The sequence below is a fragment of the Myxocyprinus asiaticus genome, chromosome 7 (genome assembly GCF_019703515.2).
Source record: "Myxocyprinus asiaticus isolate MX2 ecotype Aquarium Trade chromosome 7, UBuf_Myxa_2, whole genome shotgun sequence".
NCBI lineage: Eukaryota > Metazoa > Chordata > Actinopteri > Cypriniformes > Catostomidae > Myxocyprinus > Myxocyprinus asiaticus.
The window spans coordinates 43,925,220-43,949,921 of NC_059350.1; the positions used below are offsets into that span (position 1 = coordinate 43,925,220).

Below are 24,702 nucleotides of genomic sequence, written 5' to 3' on the forward strand. Positions count from 1 at the left end.
CAGACATGGGACAATGATAATCAGTATAGATTCAGAATTTATAATGTATATTTTTTTATTTTAACATGGTTGGCAGTGATTGGATGACACTGGCCATAACTTTGAATAAGAATTAATTATGCTGATTTCAGATGTAATATCTGTAACGTCTCAGAAACATGAATAACTAACACTCCTGGAAACATAATATACAATTTGAAAAAAAGAAAAAGGTCTGACTTTTTATAGCTTGGTATTATTTAACACTTGTGTGACCTCCGGGACATTTTTGTCTTTCTCATTTTTTTTTTTTTTTTTTATCATTTTGGCTGTGTTAATGCCAATGGCATACATTTTGCCAAAGGTGTGTATTTTTGGGGGAATTTTGATATGTCAACCTCAGTTCCTATAATACATCTATAATAAACTGTGTACACAAAATATTTACACTCAGGGCCTTCAGGACAAAAATGTCCCCATTGAAACCCATTAAAACTGCAATATATGATCCCAGTGCCATTAAAGCATAAAATCATGAATTCTATTATATTATGCTTTTATTCCGGAGCCCTGGCTTCAAAATTTTAATTTTTTATATTTTCCACCAGATGGCACCATTTTTCTCATGTTTAGCCTATGGAGCAAATACATGCTTTTTTCCTATTTTCTGTATTATGGAGCACTGCAGGCTAATTGAATAAATGATGCAGATAAAATTGTGTGGGTGTGTTGGTATGGATGTCAGAGTGTGTTTTGTATGTGTGTATTGAGAAATTTGTGTATGTATGTGTGTGTCTTTAAAAAAACAACAGTGGCATTATGTAAACAAACTGGCATTTAAAGGGTTAAAATCATGGAAATGAATGAATATTTGGTAGTTATGATCAGGACTGATGTTGGTTAAAATTTAAGTCAGTGAAATTGGAAAATAATATTAATATATAATATTTTTATGACAGTTTTTTGACACGGATATTTTTGTCATCTAAGTGTGAATGTGAGGTTTTTGTTTTTTTTATCTGACACTGCATAAAAAATAATAATGCATCAAAATCAGTGTTGTCGCTAATCATTGACATATCCCAGTCTGTGATAATCCCCCACCCCCAAAAAAAATTTCCCCTTACCATTTAGTATATGGAAAATAATTCATTTGTGTTTTTTTCATAAAAAAAACAACAGTGGAATTATATAAACAAACTGGCATTTAAAGGGTTAAAATCCCGAAAATTAATGAATTTGGTAGTTATGATCAGGATTGATGTTGGTTAAAAAAATGAACATTGAAAGTGGAACATAATATTAATATATAATATTATTATGGCAGTTTTTTGATGTGGACATTTTTGTCCTCTAAGGACATCTGAATAACTTTTTTAAATTGACGCACAAGGGTTAAAATATCAAAACTTAGTTTCGATGTCCACATATGTGGACATCAATTTTTAGGATTTATTTATTTTTTTATTTTTTATTTTTATTTTTTTGCATATTTATTAGGTGCTACTAGATACAAATCAAAAAGGGAAATGGTAAATGCATACAGCAGTCACGCTCGGGTCTCAGGAGGTTTTCATTTGATTATGTTATTTGCAATGCTTTATGGGACTGTAGTTCATTCCCGCATTAAATACGCTAAGTACACATTCTTGTAGCTTTGTCTTTTTGTCCAATTTTCAAATTGTATTTTTTTTGCCATAAATTTAAAGTTTGTAATGTTGTGATTCACCTTGGAGCCAGTTGGTTTGGTTCTTGGGTTGGAAAGCTTTTATGAAGAATTTTATTAAATCCCAATGGAAAAATGAATGGGAAAAATACTTTCGGAACCAAAACAGCTGAAAAATGGGCAGGCACTGTTGCGCTCTATATCATTCATTGCACTCTCACCACAGTGTTATTCCTCCTTGTTCCTTATTGTTTATATAACTTACTAGCAGTTAATATTATGATACAACTAGAAGTATGTCTGATTCACTAAAATCTGTTCTCCAGTAAAAAATGTTAGTATGGTTGATTATAGACCTTCTGTGGAAAACGTTGACTGTTTGACTGCAATGCTACTTGGGTATATTAAGGGACTTTCTGGAGGGAGCTAATGCAGCACTAGAGAACCATTTGCTCTCAGAGAAATGACAAGAATAGCTAAATGGCTTTGGGGTTTGGCTGGTTTTATTGTGCTGCTCTGAGTTACAGATTTACAGCAGTGTTACAGGAGAGCTCAACCTTCACCTCTGACTACCTCACATGGAAGATATACTCTTTATTCTCTCATACTTTCTATTCTTTTTTGAAAATACAGAATCCCACACAGGGATAGCTGCCTAATGTATGAACATTTTAAAAGGTGAGGCTTGAAGGAATTGTGTAGTCACAAAAACACAGGTGATAGAAACCCAAGATGACATTGTTATCATTCCTACAGAAGGCACTGGAAATACTGAATCAACCCTTTGTTTTGAGATGACTGACACAGTATAGGACACTTAAATATTTTGACATGTAAGCCACACTTGAATGTATGAATGTAATTGCATGGAAGAACAAAACATTTAAACAAGTGCAAAACACTTAAAGATAGCACAAGCACATTTCACAAAATGAATTTTCTTTTTTAAATGATTTAACAATAGATATACTGTTCAAAATGTTTGAATTGAGAATAACCGTATTCATACAGCTCCAAAAAAATTACCTTGGGACCAGCTGGTGAATGTACATGCAAAATGGCTTAGAAAAGCGAAGATAGTTCTGAGAAAAGATCAAGCATCATTCGTTTGCAGAAGCCACTTGGTGTGATGTTTAGTTCTTTAATGCAGTGACATAACAAAGTGTGTTTTAAGTGTCCATATACTTTTTGGGACCACTGTATTTCAAGAAACTATGATGCTTGCCAAAGTCAAGAACATTCTTTCTGCAGAAAAGAGTGCATTTTAGCATATACTTTGAGTGTGGTAAACTAAAGGAAGGCCAGTTAGAAAACTTTACACATATAGAGGATTGGCTGAGTAAGTTTTTGTTATTGGTGGAGTGTATCTGTAGTTTAGAAGAACAGAGTTGCTAAACTCTAGAAGGCAGACCTCAACCCCAGATGTAGCTGGTAATGTGTAACTGAGTGATGAATTGTGAGCTTTAGGTGTGTGTATCTGTTTACCTGATGAGCCCACCACACCATCAGGTAGGAGAAAACAGCAATCCAACTTATAGATCCCAAAAATGTAATGGGAAATAACCTCTTTGAAGTCTGAGGAAAGCCATGGGAAAGATGGTAGGAAGAGAAGAGGGAGTAATGAGGAAGGGACATTGACTCATTATACCTTTACTTTTATCATGTTATTAAAATATTCTAAAAACAGTGTCACTAATCTTATTTGAAAGTAGCATAACTATAAGTACACAATCAGTTTTATTTCTGTTGTTATTCAAATATAGCATTAAAGGAATAGTTCACCCAAAAATGAAAATTCTGTCTTTATTTACATACTCTCATACCGTCCCAAAACCATATGACATTCTTTCTTCCATGGAACACAAAAGCAAAGGTTTTAACAAGTCTTTTTGCCATATAATGAGAGTGAATAATGACTGCGGGCTGTCAAGCTTCATAAAGGACAAAAAACAAAACAAAAAAACCCCCCACCATAAAACCACAGTGAATGTAGTCAATACGACTAGTGCACTATATTCCAAGTCATCTGAAGCCATACAATCAATTTGTATGATAAACAGACCAAAATTTAAGACAATATTAGATCTCAAATCAAATTGTGGCGGTGTTGAGAATCGCACTCGCACAATTACCAACACGTCTTTAATTATATTGAGACCGAAAGCGTGGAAGAGGATAAAAGGTGGCAGATTGTTAAGATCAGCGGAGAGAAAAGGAGGAAAATGGAGAAGATCAAGCAGCTCACTGAAATGAGATGAGTTTGCCGTGTTTGCGGTGTAGAGGCGATTTTTGAATTGAATGAGGCAGTGGAAGCATGTGAGAATGTCTGTACTATACATTGCCTTTGCACATTAGAGGCCGATGTCGCTGATCGGTGAGGGAGGCGTTCAATTGATCACACTGCAACGCAAAGACGAGCAGGTGACTGGAGTCTCCACTCGAAGAGCCGACAGTCAAGACGGGAATGTCGAGGATGTGTGTAGTGCAGAGGATCTAGATCTGTTCTCTGTTCCCTTTGTGATTTCCCATTTGTCCTCTGGATGTTTCACTATCAACTCTCTCTGCCCCCTGCGATGTGCCTGCAATCAACTTTGTTCCACCCAACTCCTCCATTGCACCACACGCACATAAACACACTTGCGTACGTACACACACACAAAATACTCTGATGTATGTTTGTTAATTGTTAAAGTGTTTTGTTTTATGTGGAATTCACATGCTGAGGTTTATGTCTTGTCTTAAGTCATTGTCTTACAACTTTTGTGTTGGTTTCAGTTTACTTTAAAGCCTGTTATTTCACTGTTTAATGGTTTATTCATCTGTACTTTTGTAACCGGTGGTTCTTAGTCGCTATCCAAGATAAGACTATATATTTTGACAGGGTTAAACCTGTCTGGCACCTGAAAATCTGATTTTTAATTCAGTTAAATTTAATTTAATTGAAGAACGTATTAAACTGTAGTTTGGGTACACCACCGTTACAGAATTGCGTGACCTGGATGGGAGTGAGGTTTAGAGGGGTGAGTGTAATTGTAGCCAGCTGGTAGGTAGCTGTGCAGTGTGTGAACCTCACTCCTCTGGCCTCAAGAGGCGCACTAGCGACTGATGCTAGGGGCTGTAGCCTTTAGCCTCCTCGTTAGCGTGCCCTCCTCCAATGCCAGAGACCCCGGTTCTCTGAGCGGGTCGAGTAGGACCAGTTACAGTGGTGCCGTGACCCAGATTGATTAACAACTGTCGCTATTAACTTTCATTATTCACTCTCAGAAAAAAAGGTACTGTTAAAGTAGGTGGTAAAATGAGTTTTATTTAAAAGTTAGGTTTATGTACATTTTCTATTGATCGGATCAGCAGTAATTCATCAAATAATGATCATATGATGGAAAAGCGCGTTATAACCTGGCACATATCCAGATGTGCGGTGTAGTCAAGTGCACTTTCTGTTTAAGAGATTTAAATTTTTGGGGACATTCCACAGAAAAAAAGAAAGTCATATGGGCTTAGAGCACTAATAGAAGCAGTGAATGATAACAGAATTTTAATACTTAGGTGAACTGTTCCTTTAAATATAACTGCTCCTTACAGAAGTCTGTGTGATAAATGATGACATCATTGTTCAAATGTTAAAAAAAAAAAAATCTTAATCGTACATCTCTGCGGACATCTGGCAGTGTCAGCCACAATGGAAAGACGATGGGGAATATTAAGAGGTATGTTGCTTGCTTCCTTGCCGTCTCTGGCCATGCCAAGCTCAGAGGCTGGTCTGCGTCCTCATCCTCCTCCTCAGCCTTTATGATTAGAACCAAACAAATGATGTCAGTTTTCCTCAAATTTGGGGATTAAAATGAACACTGTGGGGGAATATGTCAAATATGTGCAGTGTGATTTGGTCTTGATGCACTCAGTAATTGAGTATAATGACATCACCTCAAGTCCAGCGCTGCCATTCATTGGCGGAGTGACCTCCACTTCCACATTAGTTCTGTTGGGAAGGTTCTTATTTACTAGAAAATAAAATGAATACAAAGATGAGGAAGGGAGCAGAGAATGTACTGCTAGGTGTAAATATTTAGTACGCGTTTTATTGTGTTGTTGCTGAACTAGTTCATTCTGGGGCAGTAACTTGGGCTGCTGTAATGTTATAATGTGACAGCTGGTTTAGCCAAAAGGAAATTAGCTATTAAAATCAAAGTTATATTGTAATTGACCCTATATTTAATTTCTAAATGCATGTTTTGTGGTCTTATTGTGAATGTGTAACTGGTGCATGTTATTCTAAAAATAGGTTTGTCTCCATAATCTTTCATAAACATTTTATAACTTGCTCCACTCCAATTCAGTCAAGTCATTCAAATCAAGTCCAGTTTTTCTTGTTGAATATCCTGTTTCACTTGCCATATTGCATACAATAGGTTTCCATGTTGAAATTACAGAAAGAGTTTAAATTTACCAACACCATTTGCCTCATCTTCCCCCTTTTTTCTTGCAATGCTGTGTAGTATTGACGCCTTCTCCTTGAACTTCCCTGGAGCATACATATATAACAAATTTCATTAGACTTGACAAATCTACAAAGTGAGTCTTTTGTGTGTGTGTTTATACATTTTGTAACTATTTAAGTTTGCACATTACCTTCACTGAGAGGGTCAAGTGTGTGGATCATTAGCTGGAAGATGCTGTTTCTCATTAGAGTGTTGTGTAGGGAGGCGGAGCTTCCTCCTCTCTGGAGGCGGGGTTTAGCCTAAAAGGGGAAAAAAATAAGAAAACCTTTAGAAATAATTTTGTATCTCATCACGGCCACTCTGCCATATTGCATTGTCTATTATTTTGTATATTGTGTTAAAATGTAAGATGTGAGCAGTGACAGTATACACTGTATACAGTAAATGCCGTGTTGAGGACAGTACTTACGGAAAGTTTATTCTCGTCATCTCCAGTACTGTTAACCTTGAGGGGAAAGAGGAAGATAGAACTCAGTGATTTACATGTGAAAAGTAAAATCAAAACCATTCCATTGTCAGGAAGCAGATAAGACATGGTACAGTATTTGTCTGTCTGCTTCATGTTTCTCATTTGTGCTGCCTCGATCTGATATTCATGTGTGGTATGATTTTTATTCCTTAAAAGAAGGAAAATTTCATCTTTATTATCGCCAGTGTGCTGAAAAAAATCGACATTGTTTCATTAATTTCTAACATATTTCATGTGAAATACTTGTTATATACTTTTGTGTGTTTGTGTATATTTCATGTTTGCCTTTATTCGTAATTGTGAGATTAGGATTTCTAACAAAGAGAGCAAAATATAGAGTTGGACAAGGCAACAATTAAATTCACTAGGGCCGTGTTTCCCAAAAGCATCGCAAGCTTAAGTTGATCATAGAGACGACTGACGCCAGTGATTTCTAAGATCTACTTAGGCTTACGATGCTTTTGGGAAATGCAGTCCAGGTCAGTTTGGGGTATTCTTTCAAAACTGTTGATAAAGGGATAGTTCACACAAAAATGAAAAAAATTATCTCGTCATTTACACACCCTCATGTCATCCCAGATGTGTATGACTTTCTTTCTTCTGCTGAACACAAACAAAGAATTTAGAAGAATATGTAATCTCTGTAGGTCCACACAATGCAAGTGAATGGTGACCCAAACCTTGCAGGTCCAAAAGCATATAAATGCGGCATAAAAGTAATCCATAAGACTCCAGTGGTTAAATCCATATCTTCAGAAGAGATGTCATAGGTGTGGGTGAGAAACAGATCAATATTTAAGTCTTTTTACTATCAATCTCCACTTTCACATTCTTCTTCTTTTGTTTATGGCGGTTTGCATTCTTCATGCATATCGCCACCTACTGGGCAGGGAGGAGAATTTATAGTAAAAAAAGACTTTTTTTTTTATATTTATCTGTTTCTCACCCATCATTTAGCTTCTGAAGATACCGATTTAACCACTGGAGTCGTATGGATTACTTTTCTGCTACCTTTATGTGCATTTTGGAGCTTAAATATTTTGCTACCAATGCACTTGCATTGAAAGGAACTACAGAGCTGAAATATTCTTCTAAAAACATTTATTTGTATTCAGCAGAAGAAAGAAAGTCATACACATCTGGGATGACATGAAGGTGAGTAAATGATGAAAGACTTTTCTTTTTCAGGTGAACTATTCCTTTCAGAGATGAAAAAACATTTTCAGAGCAGCTCAGCAATTTAAAAAAGGGGAAAAACTCAGTGGCTTTAGAAAGTCATATACTGCAAGTGCCATAGATGTTTTAACTCCACAGCATCAGCATCATTAATTCCAATTCCACAAAGTGTTCACTTGATTCTATTAAAGATTATTTTTTTCCCTATTGGTCTATGCTGCAAATTTGGATTAGAATCACATTAAAACTTGAATTAAACAGTAACTGAGATTGCACAATTGTTTTTTTGTTTTGATGATCACAAATCACTCTGTGGGAACAGTGCTTCTTTTGATAACGTGTCTGCTGAATGGCATGTACCTACATAAGTATATACTTGATTCTCTATACTCTGTTAAGTCTTCATTGTGTCCTTAAATTAGCAAGAGCTGAACCACCAGTGGTTATATATTGTTTATTATGGTACAGAGGGTTCCAAAATTGTTAGGACAGTTTATCAAGATAACCCCCTCAAACATAATAAGGGCCACTTTATAACAAGGTTGTATTTGTTTACATTAGCTACTGCACCTACATTAGTTAACATGAACTAATAATGAACAATACTTTTACATCATTTATTAATCTTTGTTAATGTTAATTTCTACAACTATTTATTTATTTGCATACACAAAAGTTGTATATGTTATCATTAGTTTATGCAATATGAACTAACAATGAACAGTAGAATTTGATAAATTAACATAATGTTAATCTAATGCATTTACACATTTTGGTGTTGCTTAAAGGCCTAGTGCATTAAAACAATCTATTGTACAGTAAAGTATGATACATTGGCAAGCTGTTTGTTTTATAAAGGAAATACTAGATCAATGTAGTTGTCATAAATATCTATATCACAGGTTATATAAAATGTTAGATATTAAAGCATGGTATATTCTCTCTATTAAAATAAGGATAATATTTTAAATAGTTTATATTATATCACTCACCTAAAAAAATAGATATGACTCCTCTTAATTGTTATAGTGATGTAAATTATTGACCAGTATATACAAGCAGCAAACAAACTGAAGGAATCAGCTGTCAAACCTTTTAATGTTTTTATTTTATTTTATTTTATTTTATTTATTATTAAAGCAAACAAATTATGTAAGTATAATGGGGCTGCTTTGTGAAATCTTTTATTGATTGCCTGCAGGGAATTCTTAGTGAAAGAACTGACAGATATGGAGTTAGACAATAAGCAGAGGTTGTTCAGGGCCTCCCTTTAGAAAAGCTCAAGATCAATCTGTTCCCAAGTCTCAAGAACACATTAAGCTGTTACATAGTACAGCTGGAAAAAACCAACAGCTAGGAGCTACTGTAGTTCTGGTCTTCAGTCTGCATCTAAATAGTATTTCTCAAGCACTGAAAGGTGGAATTCAAAGAATTGTGACCAATCTTCCAATGACCATCAGCAACTATTTCTAAGAAGCCCTTGAAACCAAAACTTAAAATCAGCCCTTACAAGAGTGCAGGGCAAAATCTGATCCAAATCTGACTCTAGCCCCAAGCAATGCATAATATTGCTTGACTGATCAATGTATGCTGCTATAATCACTGTTAAACATAAAGCATGACACACTATTAACTGCTTTTTTTAAATTACTTGCTGGTTTTTAAGTTTCATTGCGTTACTTATCTATTTGTCAATAACTTCCTCAAGGTTTTACTTGCTTTCTATAACCAAAAAAAGTTAAATAAAAATAAATAAAATAGTTTTTTATGTCATTATAATCACCCACATCATTGTAACATACAATTTTGGAGCAAAAGTGAAAAATGTATGATCTGAATATACTGATGTACACAAATTTGCAAATTTGCAATGATTCTGAATAAGAACTATTAAATTGCAGACCTTTTTTAGAGCCCAAAATGGTCAATTATATTTGAGCGTTAAAGTATTTTGTTTAACTATTTCAGAGTCCTTTGGTACAAAGGATTTGAGAACATTACATAATAAGAAAGAATAAAATGATGGTAAATACAAAACATAAGAACACAACATTTACATACTGTAGAAAGGTCAGACTCAGTCAGTGTACTGTTTTGGGGAATGAGTGTAAAGTAATATTCCAGGTTCACAAGTTAAGCTCAATCGACCACATTTGTGGCATATTGTTAATTACCAAAAAAAAAAAGCCATTTTGTTATCACACTAAAATCATGTTAACACACATATTGTTTACATCTTGTGGCTATATAACTCTTTAACTCTTTAAAGAGTGAGTATTTCAACGTTTATGGATTGGCCCCATTCACTTCCATTGTAAGTGCCTCACTGGAACCCAGAAGGAGAGACGAGTCGAATTCAATTTTTGTGGTAATCGACATTATGCCACAAATGCGGTCGATTAAGCTTAACTTGTATTGAACCGTGAATATTCCTTTAAAGAGTTAGCTCACCCAAAAATTTAAATTCTGACATCATTTACTTATATCTTTCCAAAAACGTAGGACTTTATATGAACTTATTTCTGTCTTCCGCGGAACACAAGGAGAAATTTTGAAGAATGTTGATGCTGCTCTAGTTTCCCATACAATCAAATTTAATGGCGACTGAGCCTGTCAGTCCCTAACATTCTACCTAACATCTCCTTTTGTGTTCCGAAGACGCAAGAAAGTCATACGGGTTTGGAAAAACATGAGTGTGAGTAAATAACAAAATAAGTTTAATTTTTTGGTGAATTTTTCCTTTAAGTGCCCCTAAATGGTTCAAAAAAACAGTTCTGGTATTGCCCAGTGAGGTTGCAGCACCAGCAATGTCCTCATGAGAATATTGGTTGGCTCAGCATTGACACACAAACAGCCTTAATTAAGCCTAATCATCCCAGTAGAACATAGAGAGCTTAAGCACGTTTCTTTAGTGATTAGTGGGCCCTGACATTTGGTCTCTGTTCACATTCTTCCCGCCCCAGCTTTGGTTCTTCTGCAAGTGGAAGATAAGCTCTGGCCTATCGCCAGCAATACCTGTAGAAACAGAGCTGAGCTCTGCGTGTTCATTAGAACAGAGGTTAGCCCTCAGAAGACCGGCATTATGAAGCTGTCTGACATTAACGGACCTCCTGCTGCGGGGCCAACACTCTTAAAAGTCTGATTTAAAGGGATAGTTCAACCAAAAATGAAAATTCTGTCATCATTTGCACACCCTCATGTCTGACTTTCTTTCTTATTTCTTACATGGAACATAAAAGGAGACATCTAGAAGAATGTCCAAGCTGCTCTTTTCAATACAGCCGTGGTCACTATTCACTTTTTTTGTATGGAATAATACAGCTTAATTATTCTGCTAGATAACTCCATTTGTGTTCCACGGAATAAATAAAGTCAGACGCTCGTGCTACAGACATGAATCATGCAGCTTCTTGAGGAGAGATGTGCTATTACTTTTCTAAGTGATCAGACTTACTGTACGGGCAATAAAACAAGCGAGGTTGGGGGGGGGGGACCAGTAGATTTACATTGAAGGACGGACCAAAGCTATATCTAGGGACCAGAATATCATATAATCTTTGGGGTAGGCACTTTTGACTTAGGTCAGAAGGCCAAAACCAATCAACCACCTTGAAAACGCCCTAGCAACCATGCAGCGCGGGGTTAGATACACTTTGTAACATCTGCCTAATTTCCCTCTACTTCTCTTTCTATTTGAGTTAGTACTATTACAATAATTATCAAGTGCAATTTATCCTTATGCTGTAATAACAGGACTGCATCATTAGCATCTATAGGCCAGTACCCTGTCAGCCATCAACCCATCCTTATACTATATTAGGAGTCCCCAAGCATGAAGATTATGTTTTATGCTACACACTCTCACGGCGAAATCGTAAGGATTCATAGGACTTTTCTAAATTTGGCTAATTCGTATGATATTGTACGACTGAACTTGTATGAATTCGTACGACTTTCACTACAGCCAATGACGCCGCTGGCCATCGTTTCCATCTAATACGCGACAACTAGTTGCTCCTGTCACACACAACAGCTTCCTATCATGTTTACACACTCTACTGATCGGTTAGGTTTAGATAAGGGGTTTGGGTAAGGGCATAATTTTAACAAGCATGTCCTTAATGCCTCGTCCGCGAAACTCATGCTTACTTCCGCATTAGACATCCAGGCATTTTCACGTGATGAAATCGTACAATTTTATACAAACAAACTCGTACAAAATCATATGAAATAGCCAACTCGTAAAATATGTACGGATTTTCATGAGACTGGATTGGTTTCATTATTACACATTACACAGTTCAAATGAAATCAATAGAAATTCTTATTCATAGCATATTCTTGAGTATTTACAGATTGTGTATCATATCAAACGTTCTTCCCTGTCACAAAATTTAAATCCTTACCTGCTCATCTGAAATGCCTGCCTGGCTGCTGTCCTCACCCTGTGCCTCGCTGTGATATAACTGTCCCTCGCAGAAAAACAAAAACAACTAATCATTTCTATGAAAATGTTTAACATCTCCATTGAAAATATGAATTGTATTACACATACTAAATATATAAATGGGGCTTAAAGACATTTTAAGACATTAAACTTTTTGTAATGTTGCTTTTGATATGTGTACTGTGAAATGCACTACAAATAAAAATGACTTGAGGATGTTCTCACTGAACGTTTAGACATCAGCGGCAGTACAATGGTTATCTATAATAGAATCTTGTCATCCTTCAACTGAAGGTGCGACACGTTGTGACACAACGAAAATGAATTAATAAAGTGACAAAGTAAGGTTGTTTTTGCTAACTTCTTACATTGATAGTTGTGGGACTAAATTGCATTGAAGTAGCTAGCTAGTTATAGTATAGCTGGAGTGTCCTTAGCTAGATTTATGGAAGTATTTTAATGACATATGTCTTTGAAAAAGAAAAAGCATGCCGAATTGCAATAAATAAAAAAATGAACGCATTGCATTAACAGGGCTTGCATTTTTTGGAGGATGCGATTTCATATGTTTGGATATTTAAGCTGTGAATATTTCAATTGAATACACAAAATCACAAAAAATGTCATCATTAAAAATTCAATCATAAATATTCACCTTCCAAAGTTCAGTTCCAAAATATTCCGTTTTTTAATTTTTAATATCTTTATTATTCGACAGGTAATATTCGGCCCATTATATTTTGCTTTGCGAATTCGCATCTTAAATTTTAGTGTTTAAAATTCAGTTGGAAATTCAACAGTATTGTGCTTCACCACTGTTAAATTTCCAACTGAATTTTAACCACTGAAATTTCTGAAGCGAATTTGCAAAGTGAAATATAATGGACAGAATATTACCTGTCGAATAATAATGATGAAAAAAAAACCTGAATATTTTGGAACTGAACTTTTTGAAGGTGAAAATTAATTATTACATTTTTAATGATGAAATTTTGAGCGAAATATTTGCAATTGAAATATTCAAAGCTTAAATATACAACCACATGAAACTGCATCCCCCAAAAATGCAAGCACTCTTAATGCAATGTGTTTATTTTTCAATCAGTGCAATTCAGCATGCTTTTTGTTTCAAAGACATTTGTCATTAATATACTTCCATATAGATTACAGCACTATCCTTTTTTACAGTCTGTGGGAAACATTTCTTTAAGATACTTGGATGTTAGGCATTACCAACTTGTTGAATGGAGGGAGAACTTTATTTTTTTCGGTTGATTACGACAGACTTGACAGTTGATTCTAAATACCTAATGATGCCAAACAAATTTAAATTAATTCTACATATTTGTCCATTAATCATGACTAGCCTAAATAACTGGCAGTTACCAAAATTGATACATACTGTATATTTTTATCCAAAACATATTTGCTTAACAGAAGAAATACATGGGTGTCTGAGACCATTTAACCGAAGCCAAATGACCCATACAAAGTCTCCCAGTACAAATTCACTCACATTAAGAACTATTTTTATACATTTATGCATTTTGGCAGACGCTTATTTCCAAAGCGACTTACAGTGCACTTATTACAGGGACAATCACCCTGGAGCAACCTGGAGTTAAGTGCCTTGCTCAAGGACACAATGGTGTTGGCTGTGGGGATCGAATCGGCAACGTTCTGCTTACCAGTTCTATGCTTTAGCCCACTACGTCACCACCACTCCTGTAGTTTATAGTAATAAGTAGTCTAAAGAGCAAGAACTTGTTCTTGCAAACACAAACATAATATGAAAAATCCACACTTGTCCTTGCAGTCTGTGCGTTGTGAGTTAACATACAAAGTATAGCATAAAAATGATTTCTTACAAGCATTCCATGTACACACTATTCAATACCTTAACTTCCAAGAGTACCTTTTGTCGACATCATGTGAAAATGTTAGAAAATCAACAACTGACCTTGTGAAACCTTAAAATCTGCTTTCATATCACAAGTGCAACTTTATGCATGACTAAACTGACTGTGGGGGGGGAAAAGACAACAGAAACTTTTCCAGCCTTTTTGAAAAGCCGAAGCATATTTAACAAATGTTACATAACTTTGTCATCTAATTTGGTTTCATTTGACATGCACCCTTACACAAGACACAGATGCTGAAAAGAAAGTCACTGGGATCAAGGCCAGTCTTACCAGCTAGTTATCTTTGTGGAGTAACAGTTTAACAATTAGTTGGACCAATTAGGATGCTGAATCCGGATTGCAATGCCACCAATACAGAACTATCTTTAGTTCTTCTGAGTTGAACTTACTAAGCCCTATAAAGAAGCCCTATATATAACAGTTCTTGAGCTGCAGTGTGGGCACTAAGTAGTTATTGAATTAATTTTGTTTAAGCAATAATACATAATTTACTCCATATTGAATCACATTTTTTATCTGAATTTTTTCTCCTTTTCAATCACTTCATCACCTTTATTTACTCTCAGTAACTATATTTGGGTTTATATTTGTAAATAAAGATTTAAATAAAAAAGTATGCATATAAAGTGTACATTTAAGTTAGAAAATGTCATTAAAATATTTTTAAATTAAAATAAAACATTTAGCATTTAAAGTGTTAATCCAACACACTGAGAAACATGCAATTTTTCATTATATGTTAATGTGAACAAATCATTTAGAGAACTCGACATAAAGCAAATATCACCACGGTAACAAAGTCAATCAGTCTGTAACAATGGATAAATAGATTGACTGTTACATCAACATGCTAAGACGGAACAAAGCTCTCGTTAGTCCTCTGGCCTGATGCCTTAACTAATGAAGTTAATTCAGTATGATGTAACTAGAGGAGTCAGAGAGACTGTGAAAGATGCTGAATCATCTTTGTTTTAATGAATCAAGAGAAACAAAGAAATCACTGTGTGGTTCATTATGTATGAGGGGGCCACAAATCAGAGACCAGATTGAAAATCTGGGATTTAAAATTCCATTTAAACCAGAAAATGTACAAAGACGTTTCTGGTTTTAAGGGAATTTAAAAAGAAATAGTTTATGATGTATAATGAAGGAGAAATATTTAAGATTCTGCACTATTTCTGCGCTACTAAGCAAATGTAGGATTATTAGGCAAATTTGTGACATTGGCCAGGTTAGCTCCTTAGTTCTATTGAAGCACACAAGATATTCTTTAGAACATTCCCAAATCATGCTGGATAACATGGATCATCAGGTTTTGTACAAACGTTTGGAGTCCATTCCAGCTCGAGTGCATACAGTCATTAAAGCAAAAGGTGGGACATACCCAGAAATTCTTAAATACATATTCATTTGTTAGGAAAATGTAATAGACTATAAAAAAATTTCACTTAGATGTTCCCATACTTATAGATCCCACTGTATTTTGATTTGATTTTCATTTTGATAAATCCACTTTTTTGTTAAAATCTTTTAGTACATGTGCTTTTTAATATGGGTTATCTACAGTATATTCCTAATTGAGTTGATCAGGTTTAATCATATAGGTCATCTCGTAACTCTTGTGTCATATTGTACCCGCAGTGTCTCTTTGTAGGGAGCCTGCAGTTAAACAGAGAAGGCAGGCAAGTATGCTAAAGAGGCTTAAGGTGACATGTAACCAATTTTAGAGACAGAAGCATTTAAGGATTCACAAGTTAACAAAACACATATCACTAGGTTCTCACACTGTCCCCCTTTACTTTTCAATTTGGAATCAAATATCCTTATACGCCTTAATCTATCCTAATAGAATCTCTTTTCCTTTAAAAAAAAATAAATAAATAAAAAAAGAGGGTATTTAGAATATCGTGCTTATAATGCTTATATTCATTGACTTATAAGAAAGTCTTTCTAGCAAGTCAGTCCACTCGGCAGCCATCTTTGGAATGCTCTCGGTTAGCTATTTTTCTATGTAAACAAGCGGCATAAAAGTGCAGCTCCTATCTACTTGAATGCGGAAAGTCCGAAATCTCCAAAACGGTTGGTCAAGATTACGATCAAACAACATATTTCAAATCAGCAGTAAAATCTGACAACAATGGTATCATAAATTGTGCTTCTTTACCTCAGACTACGCTAAAAAACACAATTTTACGGCTTGTATAGCTAATGTGCATGTTCTCGATTTGATTGACAGGCGATGTCTGTATCTAAAAGGTGATTTTTTTTTACCTGTAATGTGGGACTAACTAATTTATACTACTAAACTATGTTGTTATCTTTAATTATTAAATGTATTTTGTTATTTGTCTGCCAGATGTATAGCTGCTCTTCCACCTTTTCCTATTTTCTCTCTTAAAAATCATACCTTGTTCAACAAATGACTACCATTTTGATGTGAAAATGAAATACTTTTTATGTGTACCCATTGGGACCAGCACTTAGTGGTTCATAATTCAAAAATATCCCTCTTTTCCAGGAAATTATCTATTGTGGGATAGACTTGTTGTTAATAATATTCACCACTCCCTGAAAAGGCTTCTTCAGTGGGCAGGTCATTCCCGTAAGCACTAAGAGTCTTTTTACTTTGGTTGTCGTCACTCCTTGTAAGCAGTTGATTTGGGATTACAAAGGATTTCAGGCCAGGAGTCAAAAATGACGATCAGAAATGAAGATATCAACAATCTTTCAGAACACCTTCATTAACCAATGATTGGCAAAAAAGGCCCGACAGCAAAAGGAAATCTTAAAACATGATATAAAAGCCTGCAGGTTTCCCCCACAATGCTCCATATTGGACTGCAGTTAAAATAAGAACAGGACACCTTCTATACTTAGCAGTACTAAAAGGATCACAAACTTATTGGATTAGCTTGAGCTTCAGCTAAAGGAACAGCAAAGAGCACATGTACCATCCACCCCCTCTATTTCTGTATCTATCTACATAAGTGTTCTGTTTCTGCCATTCTCTCTGTCCCAACCTTGTTCCATCTCTCTCGGTATAGCTTAAATTGAACTTCCAAGTCATTCTAAAACATACGCTCAACCATAAGCTAGTTCCATTAGATGAACTACTATGTACTTACATTAAAAAAATAAGCATTTGATAAAATGTACATATTTTGCACATATGTTGTTACACTAAAAAGTGGTAACCTGCAATTGTTACCTCCAAGATCAAAATTCTATTTGATTTAACCCATAAAAAAAATTACTTTCACTGGTGTAACCTCATTTGTCATGATTTTGTTTTTTTTGTTTGTTTTTTTGTTTTTTTTGGTTAGATAAAGTAGAAATAGATCCTTAAAGGGAAAGTTCAGTATATAAGTCCTTTTTTACTATAAATTCTCCTCCCTGCCCAGTAAGTGGCGATATGCACAAAGAATGCAAATTGCCAAAAACAAAAGAAGAAGAATGTGAAAGTCGGGATTGATCATGAAAAAGGACTTAAAAATGTATCAGTTTATCACCCACATATACCATATAACTTCAGAAGATATGGATTTAACCACTGGAGTCTTGATGATTACTTTTACACCGCAGAAAAAGTAAAAAAAAAAAGTGTTAAACTGCAATTTTTACCTTAAAGGGATAGCCTTTAAGATAAAAATGGCAGGTTATCACTTTTTTAGTGTACTTGCCCAAAAGGATTATCATTTCTATCTGGTCGTGTTAAATGTATTACTAATGCAAAAAGTTAAAACTGGGATATTTTCTTTGTTGATGCACCTATTTCAGAAAAAAAAAAATGTCATCCCCAGTCTACTGAGGTGTCAGTCCCACATGCAAAGATAAATCTAAGATAAATTAAATGTGCAGCTAATGATCTTTCAAAGTAATGTCTCTGATGCATTACTAACCACCAAACTCAGATGAGCAGGGTCAATTAATTCACATGTGTTCCATATAATACAAACTGCATCTACAAACAAATCTGAATCCAGCTGTTTGAATGAAATGATATAGGTTGGACAGATAATAGGGCCGCAATGGGTCCTTTAAATCCTAAATGGGGTCTTAAACTGCCAATAGAAGATAATATGACCATCACCAAATTGTGACTAATATCCAGATCCATGTTCATGTAGTGTTTGAGTTCTAATTTATTCTAAGTGATGTACCATTGTGCCAATACTTGGACAGTGCATGACTTATAGTAATGTATAACAAGTCATATCATCTTCAATACAGGATCAATAAGCTCTCACCTGAGAATGGAATCGAGATCTATTGCAAATACAAAACTGGGCTGCATTTACTCTATATTTATGCATATTGTGCCAGTTATGCTTAATACAGTTATACCTTTAAAAGTGTGAAAAGACGTTCTTCTTTGAAAGCTGAGTTTGAAAGAAGTAGCTTTATAAATGAGTCCAACCAGTTGTTGCCTTTGTTCAATTATTCATGTTTGTAAGAATTCCCATATGACCTGATGATACAATGCCGCTATTACCTAAACACTCTAGTTCTTTAAATGTAAAAATTTGGGGATCCTTTCTCTAGAGATCAGATAAAGTGTTTTGGGGGGAAAAATATACTTCTCTTGTGTAGGCCTATGTATTATAAGCCTCAACCACCAACACATGGACATTGTAAAAAAAAACAAAAAAACAGGAACAGACAGAAATAGAGCAATCTTCCATCTTTTTTTTTTCTTCTTTTTTCTTTTTTGACAAAAGGGTTAACAGAAAACGATTTTACCAAATCTTCTTTCTCCCTATACTGTATGTCTGCATCTTTTTACACTGTAAAACGTGGTAACCTATAATTGTTACTTTTGGGAGTGATTTCTACCTGACTTACATAAAATGTTACCTAAAAATGCGTCACGTGGTAACATCTAAATTAACTGGTTGTATCCAAGTCAGAAAATGATTTACCATCACTAAAATCAACGTGAATACATTAGGTTACACCAACAAAACTCATTTTAATGGAGTAACACTTAACAAAATGTTTCCATTTGTTAACATTAGTTAATGCATTAAATATCATTAACTAACGATTAACAATATATTTTTTTACAGCATTTATTCATCTTTGTTCATGTTAGTTAATGAAAAAATGTCATTGTTTATTGTTAGTTTAAAGTGCATTAACTAATGTTAACATACACAACTCTTGATTTTAAAAAATGTATTACTACAGTATATGTTGAAATTAACATTAACCAAGATTAATAAATGCTGTAAAAGTATTGTTCATTGTTAGCTCATTTTAACTAATTTTAACAAATGGAACCTTATTGTAAAGTGTACCACTTTTTACAGTGTGCAACTTTCATTCCTGCTCTCTTGCTTTCTTTCTTTTATTCTGCTGTTCATCTCCGTTTTACTCAGCTGAATGTGTAGTCTGTTCTGTCTAGGCGACACCTGATATAATGCCTAATCCGGCTCAGAGAGGTGATAAAACTGTTGCCTGTGTTCTTTTCGTTGGGAACACTTGACTCTTAGCCAACCATAGGATTCTGCTCCCATTGAATGAAAACATTCAAACTCAATGCAGTTTCTTACCATTCAGAATTCAATTTAGAATTCCTTTTAAATACTTCAATTTGAATTGAATTTGTGGCAGTAGAATTAAAATGGAATGAAATTCAAAGAAATTCATACAACTGCTCTAAGTTTTTCCCAGTATGAAGTACTCATTAACATGTTATCATACACATGGGGTATGTTAGATTATATTAATAATAAATGTTTGAAATGGCACCTATACAAATGTTGGCTTATTGTATGTTATTGTATGTGTGTTTTCGATATATTTTATAAATTTCATTTTATGGAGCATGGTGAAATATCACTTAATTTCTGGGAGCCAAACATCAATATATGATCAAAATACAGTATTCACATTTCGATACCAATATTACCTAAAAACAATATGCTAGACGTTTTGTGGTGCTGTATGGCAACATTTTGATGGCTGTTACTAGTTTAGATAGTACTGAACTTAGTTTAGAGAAATATAACTAATCAGTTGAGAAGAGTGTATTCAACAAATCAGGGAATAAATAGGCATAATTAGTTTTAAACATGAATGTAATTATGTTTTATCACAAAACTATCAAATGTTGAACTAATACAATTCCTCTGTTGTGTGTTGAATTTCTTTGAATTGCACATCAGTAAATTCCACTTCCTGTTAATTCAATTTAATCCAACTCCAACTCATGAACTGAGAGGGTGCCAATTCTTAAATTCTGAATTGTGCCCAAACCTGGGAAGCAGACAGCACACCTGGAATAACTCAACTCACCTTAGGAGGAACTTCAATATCGTCCACTTGGTTCATGTTTAGTCTGCTTTTGATAAAAGTCTCGACAGTCACATTGTATTTCATAAACGTGACATAGACAGCGTAACAGAGCAACAGACCAATGCTCTCGCCATAGGTAATTATGTTATCCAGGAAGAAGAAAATAAGCATAATTAGTCCAATAATATAAAAGGTGACGTCTCTAAATAGAGGCCACCAGGTGAGGTTCAGAATTTCATGTGAAAACAGAGCGCACATCCCGATCACAAACAAGATGTTGAAGACAGCAGAACCCACGATGGTTCCGATGCCCACGTTGCTGTGCGAGATGAACACACCGATCACAGAGGTGAAGAGCTCAGGAGCTGAACCTCCTGCGGCCATGAAGGTGGCACCAGCCACATCATCCGAGATCTCAAGTTTTTCTGTGATAACAGTGAGTGCGGGGACGAAGAACTCGTCACATACGATGGCGAGGGCAATGAACATGTAGATCATTCCGAACATATGAAGCACCACAGCCCCTTGCCTCCTCTGCTCCAGTGTGAACAGATCCACAGGGTAGTCCCCTTGATTGAGTTCGCCAGATGACGCCATTGCAATGGGCATATCTGCTGAAACATTGTGTTCTTCCTCAGTAGAAAGGACAGTTCTATGTGGCACTGGCTCTGCTAGTCCCTCATGGTTGGTGAGTGAGGTGAGTGGCATCCATCTTGAGAATGGGCCCAATGTAAAAGCGAAGGCACTCCAGGACAGGAAGAGTGAGAGGGCAGAGATGCTCAGGATAAAACCAAAAATCCGGGAAGGACGCAGTTTCCTCCTGACATGCTGCACTCGATGGCGCTTGACGTTCTGCTCCAGAGGGGTGGAATCTGACCCCAGTTTGGGGCCGGGGAACTTGGGAACCATGGTTGATGGGCAGGTCAGGGGTCCAATGGTCTCAAATCTATGGAGCGCCAGACATGGTTACACACCCAATCAACTTAAACCTGACAGGAACAACACACTCCAGATTCCTCACAGGGTCCAGAGTCTCTAATGGTTTCCTCATAATAATCTCTGAAACGTGAGAGTGTGAGAAAGAGAAACACAGAGAAAGAGTTCAGATTAGTCTTGGAATAAAATGAAGAATTACGATTTTGCTTTATAATTTCCCTTTAACCTTGTGCGACCCCACGCATACACATGTGTCTTATATTTACTGTGCATTATCAATTTGAGAATCAACAGGTTCATCCCAAAGCTGAACATTTTTGCTTTCAGAGGCTCTATATGGTGTTAGGATGAAAATAAGATGCATTTCAAACTGTTCTGAGACCAGCGCAGACAGACAGCACACTGAAGGTTAAGTCATTAACTAAATAGGGAGCAAGGGAGCATCCGATAGCTCTCTATACAAGTGCATTCAATTCAAACTTCCTATCAAATGTTCAGTTACTGCAGATGATGTTTGGACCACTCATGTTTGGCAGACATGGGACAATGGTAATCAGTACATAGATGGAGAATTTATAATGTATCATTTTATTTCAGCATGGTTGGCAGTGACTGGATGATGCTGGCCATTACTTTGAATCAGAATGAATTATGCTAATGTCTGATGTAATGTTTGTAATGTCTCAAAAACACGAATAACCAACACTACTAGAAACACAATAAACAATTTGATTTAAAAAAATAAATTCTCACTTTCTATAGCTTGGTATTATTTAAAAAAATTTATTTATTTATTTATTTGTTATTGCTACTAGTTACAAATCAAAAAGGGAAATGGAAAATGCACAATGCGGTCATGCTCGGGTCTCAGGAGGTTAAAGAATTAAAGGGGACACCGAAAAGTAAATTTAGCCTTAAAAATTAATTGTATTGAATAATTAACAAAAGATCAAACCAATTGACATCTGCAAACAAATGATGCTAGGCCTTCTCTCAAAACTAAGTTAACATCTTAGCAATTTTTTTGCAATTGCTTTTACCCAACTGGTCCCAAGGTCATTTTAGTTTTTCTTAAATTCACATATTTTTGTCTTAATTTTAAAAAGTGTGTTTGAGCTATCTGTCTTAAAATTGATGAGAGTTGGTTTGATATTTTGTCCTATCTAATGCAATGAAATTTATACATTTTTAAGTGTGGCCTAAGTGTCCAAATACTGTTTGGGGCCACTGTAGATTTGATTTACTTTATAATTTTGATTAAAAACAAACAATTCAAAACACCTTATTTATAAAAATCACAAATTAAATACAATACCATCATTATCTATCAGTGAAACCAAAATATCAGTTTAGCAAGTTTAGTATGATTGAGGCGTTTGTATATTCCTGTTACAAAAAACTTTTAGCAACATTTTTTGTTCTCATGCCAAAGGATTAAGATAACAGATGCTTTCCTCAGCCAATCAGGAAGCTGGCTATCAGTCACCTTACTGTAACCTATTAACTTCCTGTGTGTGTCTTTTAGCAGTGGCGAAGGAGGACAGGACTGTTTCTAAGACTGATCCCACACCTGTTCCATATGGCTGTTGATTTAAAGCAACACTGCTCACTTCTAATGTTAAATAATACTTAATAAAAGTCTATTCAAAAGTATTAGTGCCAAAAGTATCATTATGTCTAAAAGAAGAATTACATGTATTACTGTAAGTCTATGATTAGAGCAAACTGCAAAACATGTTTTTTTTTAATAAATATATTGATGAGATCACATGAAATCCAGCAGAATTTGTACACTAATTACATCATAGCAAACATTCTCGGCCTTTAAGACTTCTTAGTCAGTTTTGGACAACAGGTTAAATACACTGCCTGGCCAAAAAACAAAGTTGCCATTTGGATTTAAATAAGCAGATACTTAAGAGCCTATGATTGGATCATTATTGCAGTGATTAATATGTTTCAGATGGCAACAATTCTTTTAACCCTAACTGATGCAGTGTGTATCTTCTCATTTCTTAAAACAACCATGTCGGAAGTCGTATCCCGTGGTCATGGAAAAGATGTTACTGTGTTTCAGAAGGGGCAAATTATTGGCCTGAATCAAGCAAAGAAAACAACTAAGGAGATTGCTGAAATCACTGGAATTGGGTTAAGAAATGTCCAACGCATTATTACAACGTGGAAGGATAGTGCTGAACCATCAGCCTCGCGGAAGGAATGTGGCTGAAAAAAAAAATCTTGAATGATCTTGATCGGAGATCACTAAAACACTTGGTGAAGTCACATCATAAAAAATCGATAGTAGAACTCACAGCTATGTTTAATAGTGAAAGTAAGAGCATTTCCACACACACAACAACAACAAGAACTTACAGGATTGGGACTTTTCTTGTGTGGCCACAAGAAAGCCACTTGTTAGTAAGACTAATCAGGAAATAAGAGCAATTTGCTAGGGAACATAAAGATTGGACTGTGGGGCAATGGAAAAAGGACATGTGGTCTGATGAGTCCAGATTTACCCTTTTCAAAGTGATGGGCGTATCAGAATAAGAAGGGAAGCGCATGAAGCAATGCACCCGTCATGTATAGTGCCCACTGTACAATCCTCTGTAGGCAGTGTTATGATCTGGGTTTGCTTCAGTTGGTTAGGTCTTGGATCAGCAATGTTATGCGGCAATAAAATGAAGTCAGCTGTCTACCTGAATGTACTGAATGACCAGGTTATCCCATCAAGGCACGGGCATATTCCAGGATGACAATGCCAAGATTCATCTGGCTTAAATTGTGAAAGAGTGGTTCAGAGAGCATGAGGAATCACACATGAATTGGCCACCACAGAGTCCTGACCTTAACCCCATTGAAAGTCTTTATAGAGTGGTTCGACTCTCCCGTCATCAATACAAGATCTCGGCCAAAAATTAACGCAACTCTGGACGGAAATAAATGTTTTGAAGCTGCATAAGTTTGTCGACACAATGCCACAACGAATGTGTGCTGTAATCAAAGCTAAAGATGATCCAATGAAATATTAGAGTATGCTACTTTTTTTTGGCCAGGCAGTGTATTGCTTTGGCACATATAGTTCTCTTTTGCAGTATAATAGTGCCATTGAACTATAGTTCTAATCCGTGTGACACCTGGATCTGACCATTTTAACAAAGCAACATAGGAGCCTTCCTTAATCTTTTCTCACTTCATTTCCTTATCCTCTGTAAACTCCTAATAGTTTAAATAATACTAATGGTGACAAAAATGGTATCTTCCCCCAGTTTCATACAGTACTTTAAAATATTATACGAATATGACTAGTT

The 24,702-nt window shown here is 35.4% G+C and overlaps 1 protein-coding gene across 3 annotated transcripts in view; it reads right to left on the reverse strand.

Annotated features, from left to right (window-relative positions):
- The window catches only part of LOC127444416 (sodium/potassium/calcium exchanger 2-like), a 35,961-nt gene that overhangs the window by 6,801 nt on the left and 4,458 nt on the right, over nucleotides 1-24,702 (reverse strand). For 2 of the 3 annotated variants that reach the window (XM_051703779.1, XM_051703780.1), the window contains exons 2-9: nucleotides 20,456-21,514; nucleotides 12,196-12,255; nucleotides 6,554-6,589; nucleotides 6,275-6,383; nucleotides 6,093-6,167; nucleotides 5,570-5,646; nucleotides 5,293-5,430; nucleotides 3,131-3,220 (exon numbers count right to left, since the gene is read on the reverse strand). In XM_051703779.1, coding sequence (XP_051559739.1) covers nucleotides 3,131-3,220; nucleotides 5,293-5,430; nucleotides 5,570-5,646; nucleotides 6,093-6,167; nucleotides 6,275-6,383; nucleotides 6,554-6,589; nucleotides 12,196-12,255; nucleotides 20,456-21,364 — 1,494 coding nt within the window. In that variant the 5' untranslated portion in view covers nucleotides 21,365-21,514. The remainder of the gene's footprint in view (nucleotides 1-3,130; nucleotides 3,221-5,292; nucleotides 5,431-5,569; nucleotides 5,647-6,092; nucleotides 6,168-6,274; nucleotides 6,384-6,553; nucleotides 6,590-12,195; nucleotides 12,256-20,455; nucleotides 21,515-24,702) is intronic. The other variant, XM_051703781.1, reaches the window with a different exon arrangement.